Genomic DNA, 12,235 nt, shown 5'->3' with positions numbered 1-12,235 from the left:
AAACGGTTATTTAGAAAGTGAATTACTTTGATTAATTGTACCTCGAGTACGTGCCGATATCAGGCTGCGAAAGAGAGGCATGTACCTTATTTATTAATGCTAGTATCCTTACTCGCCGCAAAACGCCTATGTGGTGGTGGTGATGATGATTTGCATGGGGGTTAATTAATTTTGATCTAAGACTCTTTTTTAAGATTCTCTTTTTTGAAATATCTGATTCCTCCTTGATTCCAATTTCTAATTAATTTTGTAAGTAAATTGAATAAACATAGAGATGAGTGTTTCCTTTAAATTAATTTACGAATAGATGGAGAGAGGATCGATATACAGCGTTTGAATGAGCCTCGGTCTTACTTACGTTAATGAGGCTATAATAGTGATGTGTATGGAGAAAGTATGGAAGAAAATCTCATGGAAGATTCTCGGAATTTTTTGTGATTTTTTTTTTTTTTTAACTGGATTTGATAGCTTGGATTTTAAATCCTAGGAATCGATTTGTTTTTATTAATTACAGTATAAAGCAGGGATGCACAACCTTTTCAGTCAGCGGGCCAGAAGCTTGCATGTATAGGATTGACCCATATTATATACAGTGGATTCCGTTTAAAACGTTTTTCAAAAAAAAAAAAAAAAAAAAAACTATCATGAAAAACGTTGTAAGTAAGAAAACGTTTTAAACGGGAAATCTTAATAACAATTTTTTATAGTGGGACCACGCAATAAAAGTCGTACTAAGCGGGAAAACGTTATAAGCGGAATACGTCCCAAATTTTTTTTTAGAATGTCCCGTTTTTCCACCGTATTCTCAAAGAGGCTTGCTTCATGTACACTCTTTTCACTGAAATTAATAATTAAGATTATTTTCAAGACTTATAAATTATATTATGATAATTATGACTAATTGTCACATGAACATACAGTGTCACCTCGGCTTATGAATTTTTCGCCTAACGAAAATGTTTTTCATGATTTTTCTGCTAAGGAGTACGGATTCGGCTAACGAACATTCCCACTGATATCGATGCACATACAAACCCAACACAGCCATGTTGTGAGCTGAATTATCACGCCAATCATCATCATAATTACTGTCACTCGAGCCCGATTAACCATGTCCCCCTCGGAATTTTTATGGCCCCAGGCAGAGAATCACTGGTGTACATAGTATAAAATAAAAATATTTCTTCAGTATAATATCTCCTCTTCCTGTAAATTCTTGTTTATTCTGTTTTGAAGCTGTTCATTTTAGCCTTCGGTCAGTTTTTTTTTATAACGTTCCTTAGTGTTTTAAAAAACTTATCTTAAAATTTTGGGTAGTAGATTACGTGAAACCAATTAAACGATTTCCCATAGAAACCTATAGGAAATTGCGTTTCGGCTAACGAAAATTTCAGGTAACGAATGCAACTCCAGAACGAATTATCTTCGTTAGCCGAGGCATCACTGTATTTATGTCACATATTTGTCACACACATGCTTTTTCTTGGTGAATTACATTTTAATTATTGCGAATTTCAGTAGCTCTTATTTCCCCGTGTTGTCATTCGGTTTTTTTTCTGCAATTTTGACAATTGTTGGCAACTTTACGAAACTTTTTCTATTTTTTTTTAGCTGTAATTGGTATTTTTACTTGCACCTGACATTTTTTTTTTCTATAATTGACAACATAACTTGTTTTTGACAACTTTTTGGCTATAATCAGTAACTTTACTTATCTGTGACAATTTTTTTCCGCTATAATTTGCAATTTTACTCGGCATTGAAAATGTTTTTGGCGATAATTGGCGATGCTTCGTATGGATTCCGGTTTCCCGGATTTTTATGAAGGGAATATGGTCAACCCAAGTATTTATCGTGACGAGATTGATACTTTTTTTTTTCTCGAGAACATCTTTTGCGGGCCGGATGAAACCGCTTGGCGGGTAGCATTTGGCCCGCGGGCCAGAGGTTGTGCACCCCTGGTATAAAGGAACTAGTTATTTTTTTCCCGATGGAAAAAAAAACCCCAGAATTTTTGGGTATTTTTTTTACGTAAAAAATTGTTTTTTTTAATACAAAAAGAAAAGGATCATCAAACTTTGGTTTCAGTGGCCGGTATTTTCACGGGGCTGCTGTTCTCCAGGCCAGGAGACGACGATGAACCAGTCGTGACGACGGTGTTCTCGTTAATGGTCGGAGGTGACGACCCACCGTTGCTGTTGTTACTGCTATTGAGTTTATAAAACGCCGAGTTTCTCGAACCAGGAGACACGATCGAATAAGGTGAGAATCGCTGTTGCATTTTAGGATTTTTTGGTGAGTGGGGACTAAGTGACTCGGACCTGTCGTGGTGAGATGGCAGGTCCAAGACGGGATGTCCGTGCGACAAATGGGCGTGCAGCTGACGCATGGCCTCCAGTTGCCTCTCCTGTAGAGCGACGTGGTGGTGGCTGGTGGTCGTCGTCGGGATTAGGGGATTTGCCGGAGGAACTAGAAACGGGAAATGTCCGACGAAGCTGGAATACAACGCCGCTGCTGGTGGATAAGGCAATGGCATGAACTTGTGCAAGTCGGTCGCGGCACCATTGCCGTTCATTTCGGCGATCATCCTTTCTTGTAGGAGACGGTCTGCTATCGGGCGGACGGGATCGTACATCGAGGCTCCTGGGGATCCGACCGGTGAACCTGGCGAACCCCTCGTCAGTCTTAGCTCGGATTGACGCGAAGGATCTGGAACTAGGACTTGGTGATGGTGATGTCGGCCGTTCAACATGTTCGTCGAAGACTCAGCGTTGTCTGTAAAACCCAAAACACATATATAATCGATTACCGCTGGGATATAGTTATACAATACCTACATGACAGGATACTAATTAAACTAAATCATAGCATAAATTAATTTTTACTTCCTGTTTTAACCCTTTTTAACGGCATAAAAGCAATCACTGAACCAGAGGTTCTCAATCTGAGTTGTGACACAAACATTGGTCACAGGGTCTTCCAAGATGGGTCGTTCAAATCTACTAACAGCCAGAGATTCTTAAGATATGGGTAACGACTCAAGTCCACTAACACTCAGGTATTCTTGAGGTATGTAACCAACGACCATAGGTAATTAGGTAATTACCAACGTATGTAGGTAACGATCCAAACGTGATTCGCAGGGGCTTCCTAGAGGAGTCATACAAATCCACTTATAGTCCTGTTATAATTGTACTTATGGTTTGCACGTCCCTGGTTTTACTAATTTCGAAGAAAACAAGCAAACAAAAACAGTCCCACGGGTCACGAAACAGATCTTGTTGATTTTGGTTGGCGGGGAAAAAAAGCCAAGAACCTCAACACGTCCCCTCTGTAAAATGTCATACATCTCTTTTTTTATGAAGTAGGCTTTCTTCCAATCTTCAGCGGGTGCAAAGTAAGGGCGGAGGGAGATCAGAAAATATGTTGCATTGAGAAATCATCTTCGCAAAATATCTGAACTTGCCATTATTAAAATAAAAGGTTTTAAGAATGCGAGATATCTCGTAAGTGCCGGTGAGAAGGTTCAGATACGTATTTTGCCTAATGATATTTTTTTTCAATGCTGCCGGAATAATATGAAATTATATTTGAGGCAATCAATTTCATATCGAAAGTGTCAGTATAAAATTTGACCATAAGATCAATTTCATTCAAGTTCTAGAAAATTTTTTTTTATCAGCGGTTCTACGAAAAAGAGGGATCTGATCTTTAAGAGATAATGCTGAGAAAGCTTATGCTATATCAAGATACCCTGTTGAAGATCACGAGCAGGAAAATGATTACAAAGAAACAAGGACATCACTAGAAAATAATCACCCAAGGTTTTCAAGTCAACTCTTTGTTGCAGGCAGGCCTATAATTTCTAAATGACGCGAAGAATTTGGAAAATATGTATAAAAAAGTGACGTTTAAAGGCTATCGGCCTATTGCCCAATCTCTATTCCGAAAGTTACACCCCTCATAATGATACAGTACCCTATTTTAATTTGCATTAAGGCAGAAATTTGGCAACGCCTCGATCCTGCGTAATTCCGAAAAAAGATGTTTTTTCATGGCTGCCTTAGTATGTATGTATTTCAGTATGACTAGATAGGCAGGAACATTAGTTGCAGAGAGGGCAATAATTATTCAAATATATAGACTCTTACCGTTATCAGGAGTGTCCACATCGATGTTCTCGTTGTCACTGCTGTCGTCACCGTCCTCAGCACGACAGCTGTCGTCCGGAGGAGATGCTGTAAGAGATTCTTCTTGGTAGCCACCGGATCCAAACATGGAATTCTGTCTTCTGAACAAAAGAGAGCATGTTGAAATAAACTAACCAAAATTAGGTATCTCTTCAGAGAAATATAACATTAATCAGGGCCGTAACTAGGATTTTTTTCGCCCCTAAAACTTTAAAATTTGATAATTTTGTAATGGTGTTCTTTGCTCCCACCTAAAATTGCCACCCCCCCCCCCCCAAATTTTTCCGCACGGGGCAGATGTCCCCTCCTGTCCCCCCCCCCCTCTAGTTAAGGCCCTGCATTAATCCCGTTCCATATTTGGAAAAATATTATGATGCAGAAATAGCACATAGAAATACCACATAGCTCACCTCTTATCTTTGCGTGCAGCTCCTGTATCTCGGAACCCTTTAGCGAATGGGTTATTATCTATTTTCAACCGGGTTATCTAAAATTTGTGAAGAAAAAACAAGGTTAGTAGTTACACCACCTATAATGAATGCTAAATATATTTGAAAGGGAAAAAATATACATATATACATTAAGGATAGAGAGGAATGGAGAGGGCTTAACTAGATCATTTTTAAAAGCTAAAATATTTCTCTAAGAATATTTCAAATATTGTCTTTTTAATTGTTTGATATTCAACTTAGAGATGTGAGGGAAAAATATATTTTCGGAAAATGAGAATAGTCTCTCGGATGTAAAAAATTGGAGAATATTCTTTTTCCTTTTAAATAATGAAAAATAAAAACTAATTTTGTTTATATTACGCAATATACAAGTATAATTAAGTTTTCATTGCCTGAATCATTCCTGAAAATCATTGCCTGAAAAGTAATCATTTTTGGCATAATTACTTCATAATAACACCTTTTAGTGTTAAAAAAAAAATTGTTACGAAGATTTTAGTAACCTTTTGAATTCAAAACCTTAAAAAAATTACTTTAAAATTCGATAGATTTTCATAAATAAGTTCAAAGCAAAAAATTAAAATCAAAGTTAATTGGTAAAGCAAGCTATTTTTATAATTATCTTCATTCTAACAAGATTTACAGAACTGTTATTTTCTTCAAAGAACGTATAGATTCTGTATGTGCCGTATTTCCTTACAAGTTGTTAGATTGAGCCACGCTGGTTATGTTTTCTTACATTTTTTTACATACAGCTTCAAGAATGATTTCCTCTTCATTTTTCAGGAGCGAAGTTAATAGAAGCTTTTTAAGCTTTTATCGATTTAAAAAAAAAAATGCATCGCCAACCATACCGATTGTCAGTTTGACAGATTCCAATACGCAATTAGACAGCAAATCGTGAATGTTTTAGACATGCGGTAAAAATATATCTTAATCTAAAATTTAAGAATTAATTTCTATTGTGAATAATTTGTCAGAGTGCCCATTGAGAACAATTCTGTGCCCTATGAGAATGGTGATATACTGTATATCAACTTAGATGTTTGTAGTCATTTTTACTTGTAAAAAAATCAAACAAAATATAATTTTTTCAATAATGTTATCAATTTACTATTTATTGTTTTTTAAAACTTATTCCTAAACAGATAGCATTTTTTATTAGCATTTTTTAGGCTTTCATTTGCAACTTGAATCCTTAAGATGAAGTTATTTATTTTAGCCCTTCCGGATAATATTATCCTCGAATAATTCTTCTTAATGGCGATTTTCAAAAGATTATAGCCGAGAATTTTACATCTCTAATTCAAGTTAAAGAAAACGCTGTTGGATCCCTTGAAACAAGAATTAGAATTGTTTGTAAAAAATTATTCTATATGTTTTTTGTTCGGTTTAACTAAATAGTTCAAGGATGGGTTGGAAATTGTTTTTTGTCACGCAATTTGTAACTACGGTTTTTTGACAATTCACGCGAATGCTAACTAAATATCTCAAACTTCTCTCCCAAGATTTAATCCACGATTGAAAAATTTGAGAATTCGGTGAATCGAGAGAAACAGTTCTCCAAAAACCCAGACCAAATCAATTGAGGAGATTCTGTGAACCCAGACACCGAATTGTTGTGTGTGTGTGTGAGGATTCTAAGAATCAAGATTTGAAGGCTTTTTAAAAACTCCGACTTATAGGCCTACTAAACAGTTTGAGGCGAAGCTGTGGTCACTGAGTGGAATCTGGGGGACCAAATCACACGAAATGTGAGAAAATTGCTGATGCATATTAAATCAGTTGGTTAGCTTAAGTACTGATTATTTTTGTTCCTACTTGAACAGCAGCTCATCCCCCCCCCCCCTCCACAAAAAAAAGTGTCATGGCTACAATATTTCGTTTAAGGACTTCGTTAGTCCAAACCAAACAACTAACCGAAGATTCTATGAGTTCACACCCAAACAGTTTTAAAATGGAATGGATATTCAAAAAATACAGTACTTATAAAGGGTTTGGTAGATTTTAATCAGATAAATCTATGAAGATTCCTTGTCGTATGTTCCCATCGGACCCCGATTTAATGCCACCATTTATTTCGAAGAACTCTGGTGATATAACGAGTTCGGCGTTATATCGAATCACAGTTGAATAAATGTAATCCCTATAAATGGAAGATTTATTCACTGAAAACTTCTGGCAATAAATTGGGGGCGATATAACGGGGTTCGACGTTTTAAAAAGGCTCTGCAATAAGAAATCGAAGTGTAAGTATTACTTAGGGATCCGAAAACTGAATATCTGAGAAATTTTACGATACCAGAACGTTGTCTTTTCTCATAACACAGACCAAAAATTTTTTTCTCTTAAGAAACTCGTGAATTTAAAATACAATATTCAATATGCAGAACGCAGAGAGAGAAAGAGAGAGAGAGAGATTTCTAATAAATATGAATGAGAAAAATCATTCAATTAAAAAAATATCCTGATATGCATTATTTTAATGATATTTAATGGGTCAAATTCACATTTAAGATATCGTTTCTTCGTCGACTTAAACATGAGCATTAATTGCGTTTTATGATAATTGCAAACTAAAATGACCTTTTCTTCTTAATAAAGCCCTTATTAAATTTATTATCTCTTAATTTGTGCTCTTCGAAGATCTATTATATAAATTTTTCCTCTCGGGGCCATTTGATAATAATTGCATTCGGATTCATTATTACAACAATATTAACTTTCAATCAATATCAAAAACTTTCACTAGAAATGAAATAAATCTCTAAATTTTAATAGTATTAATGACTCGAAATAAATATTATACTTTCAAGTATTTTACTCTAAAAATTGATATTCATTAGAAAATTACCCTAATGTTTATTTAAATTTCGTCCTCTGCTCCTCCCCTCTTTAAATTAAATTACTTTTATATGTAAATTTTTTTAGAAGATAATTGAACATCTCCATTAGGCGGAAAAAATGAGGGAGAGGAGAAAATAAAATATTTTGAGTAATGAGAAGCATATTTGCTATTAATTATAAAACCATCTCATCAAAATAATAAATTTGTTATAAGAGATAAATTCCTTTCTCGAAAACGATAATTATTATTCATATTAAAACAAATAACTCTCTGTGTGGATTGTGTTATATATATATTTCAATTAAATAATTTTTTTTCTTAAGTTAGTAATATAAATATGTCATAATAAATAAGTAAAGTTCATTTTTATGGGTATTTGAAGATAATTAAAATTTCCACTTAAAAAAAAATATATATTTTTGGATAAAGATTTATGGGTTGAATAATTTTATGATCTAATGTGGAAATTTTTAAATAATTTATTGACAGTGAGGTAAATGGAGTAGGCCTATATTAATTAATGGATTTTACTTACTTTTTCGTTTTGGTAGGCAGTTACAGCGATGAATTCGGTTTCCTTGAAGACGTAAGTGCGGAAAGTTGAATAAGGAAGCTTGAGGATATCGTTTGCCCTCACCAGGTGGAAACGTGGCTGGTACATGTGCATTGAGTTCAATATTGTCTGCAATCAAATACATACCATATAATATATCTGATGAAAAATGCTGTATACTATAACTAACATAATACTGTATACTATAACTAACATAATACTGTATACTATAACTAACATAATACTGTATACTATAACTAACATAATACTGTATACTATAACTAACATAATACTGTATACTATAACTAACATAATACTGTATACTATAACTAACATAATACTGTATACTATAACTAACATAATACTGTATACTATAACTAACATAATACTGTATACTATAACTAACATAATACTGTATACTATAACTAACATAATACTGTATACTATAACTAACATAATACTGTATACTATACTGTATACTAAAAATACGTAATACGAAAAATACCAAGTGAAAATTAATTTTTTTAATAACGTAAACTTAAGTGAACGGCGAATTAAAAAATTTTCGTGGATCACTATTCGAATCTTTCCTTAAAGTTGAATTTTCTTGATGAATTTTTGTCATTCTTGATGGAAAATTGAAATAAAATTTCAGTCATTCATTGTCTCAATTTGAGAGAGAGAGAGAGAGAGTCATTAATTAGTTAAATATTTTTTAACTGATAAATGTTAATATTTTTTTTAACGAACTGAAATTTAATTTCATTTTTATTCAACATAAATTTTGCTTCTTTTATTCAATCGATTTTTTTTTATTCAGACAAAATTTGAATCTTTTTTATTGAATCACAATTTGAATTTTGTTTATAAAATCGCAATTGAATTTTTTCAAGAAAATCGATTGAATTTTATTTATCGAATCACACAATTTAACTTTTAATGAAAATCAAAATTAAAACTTCTTTATCGAAATTTAATTTGCATCTCTTTATCGAAAATCGAAGTTTAATTTTCTTTATCATATCAAAATTTTACTTCTTTGTTAAAATGTTATTTCTCTTATCGAATAAACATTTCATTTTGTTTATCAAATAAATATATGATTTTTTTCATCCAATCGAAATGGAAATTTTTTTTTCATAGAATCGAAATTAGAATTTTTTACCAAATCGAAATTTTGATTAGTTTTTATCGAATTGATCATTTCCATCAAGTATAACTTGAGTTTTTGATGAATTAAAACATGATTTGCTTAAGAATGTGAATTTGAATGTATTTATATGAACTTTAGTTTAAATTTTTGATTCAAATAGAAGGTGATAATATAAGGTGATTTCGAAAGTTTTGTCAAAAGAATTCAAAGTTACTCCTTTTCAGGAATCTAATTTTTTATTCTTCCAATTCACAAATACGAGTCTGCTTTTGATAAATTGGTATCATTTAGTATTTTGAAATGAATATTAATTACTCATTTATCCCGGAATGTATAATGTTTTTTATACAGCACTTGTTTGTAATTATTTACTTGCCACTGTAATTCTAAACCATTTGGAATTTTTATACACTGTACATAGAATGCACAGGCACACAATAATGTTTACTTCCCCCATAGCACAAAATACAAAAATTTTACATGTAAAAGAAACGTTACAGCTTAAAATACACACATGAGAAAAAGAGGGGGGGGGGGGAGAGGAATTGTTAAAAATCACTCATCGCTATCATTATACACAGTAAATTCACTCACCACTCGCCCCCGCCATTGCTTCAAGTGGGTTTCGAACCCCCATGTGCGTGTGTGTGGGCTCGATTCGTGCACGTTCGGACAGAGGTCACACGATCGTGAACTCATGCTCCGGGCTAAGGCCGATTATTTCTTACCAAACATTATTCCCCCGTAATGTTCACGTAATAAAATAGAAAAAAAAAAAGTAATATTTTTTCTCGAAAATTGTAATTTTAGTAATTATAGCCTTTATATATATTGTGTAAGAGAAAAAAAAGATTGCTATCATCGACTTATCATGGTGAGTTCCTGGTGGGATAAATATAATGTCTTCCTGGAAATATTTTGTACAAAGGCGAGAGATAACAATATTTTACTTTACTCATAAATGATCGTTTGAAATTCCATATTGTTCATGTCTTATCAATTATTATTCGATGAAAACTAAAGGGAAAAACTAAGGATTCTAAGTTCTATACCATAAAATACACTTATTGCCATAAATTAGTATTTTTTCCCCCGAATAAGATCCAATCGGAGAGAGAGAGAGATAAATTATTTTACTTTTAAAATTACATCGCAATTGCGTCAATAAACCGAATCTTTAGGATAACATTGCATTTTAGACTACATGTAAATGTTTTTTGCATAAAATATTTACTCCCAAAACTATCAAAATGATAGGTCATATGAAAAAACATTACCTCGGATTTATAAACAGACACACATTCGGAAACATACCCTTGCCTGCCTCCTCAAGGACGGGGGGGGGGCCCTTGGAATGGGGCCTTAACAACTGACCGGGCCCCTAGATTGAAATTTTTAGCTCACTTTAAATTGATTTTTTACGAAAATTTATAATAGAAGAAAATATCAAGGAAACAAATATTTTCTGGGTGTTATGCCGAGGTGAACTCGGAAAGAAAAGTCGTCCTGTTTCTAAGCCAGGACTCGAACCCAGGATCTCTCGCATTCCAGGGAGGAATGCTACCATCTACACCACTGACGTCACAGCCCTGCCTTCCTTATTGTATGCTTTTTCTTTCCAAGTCCACCTCGACATAACAACCGGAAAATATCCCTTGAATATTTCCTTGACATCTTGGGCTTGAGAAAAAAGTCATCGGTCTATTAAAAATATAGTTAATCAATTCCTACGCCTACTAGGCTAGTGTACTACCGATAGCCAATTTCAAAGTCTTAACAGCGCATTATCAGCCCTCCATTAAAAAGATTCTCTGGGGTTCCCACCAACCAGACTTAAATTGCAACCCAGCTCAGTTTACAAAATACATGTATTGTATGATGTATTAGAAACTATTTTGTTTTGCACATGGTCTCGTTAAAATGAGCCCCCTCCCTCATTCATCCGAGGCCCACGCGTTAAGCAGCTCTGGTGCATGCTGGAATATATACAATCGAATCCCGTTATAACGAACTCCAGCAGACGGGAGAAATCACTTCGTTATAACAAAATTTCGTTATACAGGAATTCCAGGTTTTTGCATTTCTTCCTATGTAAAATTATTTGGGGGCATTTTTTAACCAACGGAGTTGCATGCTACATCGCTAGCAGTACCGCGCAAAGTGCACACCCTGCCTTGGACATCTGTAACGCCATCGATAACATCTGATCGTTAGATTTTTACGTCCTGAACTTGCAACAGAAAGTGGGGCACGGTAGTCCAGGTCGATAAGATACTCGCCTAAAGTACCAAAGGATGTTTAGAGGTGTTGCGAGTTCGATACCCGGTTCGTCCTTGTCAGAAAACTTTCCTGACACAGGGATACAACAAAAACGGCGACATGACCACAGAAAAAAAATTGCTACCGCAGGGTGTCCCCCATCAAGGGGCTGGCTCACCAACCTGTCGATGAGTATAAAAAACAAGCCTGCCGTTCGGAATCGGCAATAAATTGTAGGTCCCGGTCTAATTAGCCCTCGTGTGCAGAAAATGATCGTGGTGCGGCAAAAATGATCAAATGAACAACAGAGAATTTCATCAGTATAAAGCAACAAACTTTCATTCGTAGCGTCATATATCCCCCATATCGGTAATTTATTGAACAATCCTTTACCTGAAAAATCGTTTCTTCGTGATACAAAATTCATAGTTGTTTTGCTCACTGATCCCTTTTCCACAGCGTCACCATTTATAACCACCCAGCACTTGCTCATCACCGATTCAGTCCTTTGAATTTAAATTTCCCCTTAAAAATGGCTATGATTTTTCTATCACCATGAAAAATCACTCCCGAAATCCAATGAAAAATGACCATTAGAACTAACAACCCACAAAAAAAAACACGAAACAGGAATTTATTAAGCATCGTCACACACACAGAATGCTTTATTCAACATGTGTATATTATCATCATCATCATCGATAATCTATAACATACTATACATCCATTTATTAATGGACACTGAATAAATATAACCCCCCCCCCCACCTTCTCCTAACT

The 12,235-nt window shown here is 34.3% G+C and overlaps 1 protein-coding gene across 2 annotated transcripts in view; it reads right to left on the bottom strand.

Moving 5' to 3' along the window:
* Positions 1 to 1,658: 1,658 nt before the first annotated feature.
* Positions 1,659 to 12,235, bottom strand: part of LOC149081727 (uncharacterized) — a 45,452-nt gene continuing 34,875 nt past the window's right edge. The window contains exons 3-6 of one of the 2 annotated variants that reach the window (XM_089237147.1): positions 8,026 to 8,172; positions 4,601 to 4,677; positions 4,152 to 4,288; positions 1,659 to 2,775 (exon numbers count right to left, since the gene is read on the bottom strand). In XM_089237147.1, coding sequence (XP_089093273.1) covers positions 2,072 to 2,775; positions 4,152 to 4,288; positions 4,601 to 4,677; positions 8,026 to 8,172 — 1,065 coding nt within the window. In that variant the 3' untranslated portion in view covers positions 1,659 to 2,071. Of the gene's footprint in view, positions 2,776 to 4,151; positions 4,292 to 4,600; positions 4,678 to 8,025; positions 8,173 to 12,235 lie in introns of both variants that reach the window. The other variant, XM_089237146.1, reaches the window with a different exon arrangement.

The sequence above is a fragment of the Pholcus phalangioides genome, unplaced genomic scaffold, assembly GCF_987345545.1.
Source record: "Pholcus phalangioides strain wild (caught in Gottingen) unplaced genomic scaffold, Ppha-v1.0 ptg000009l_1, whole genome shotgun sequence".
In the NCBI taxonomy this organism is placed as follows: Eukaryota; Metazoa; Arthropoda; class Arachnida; order Araneae; family Pholcidae; genus Pholcus; species Pholcus phalangioides.
The sequence above is the reverse complement of the archived record's forward strand: the minus strand, read 5'-3'. Positions and strand labels throughout refer to the sequence as shown.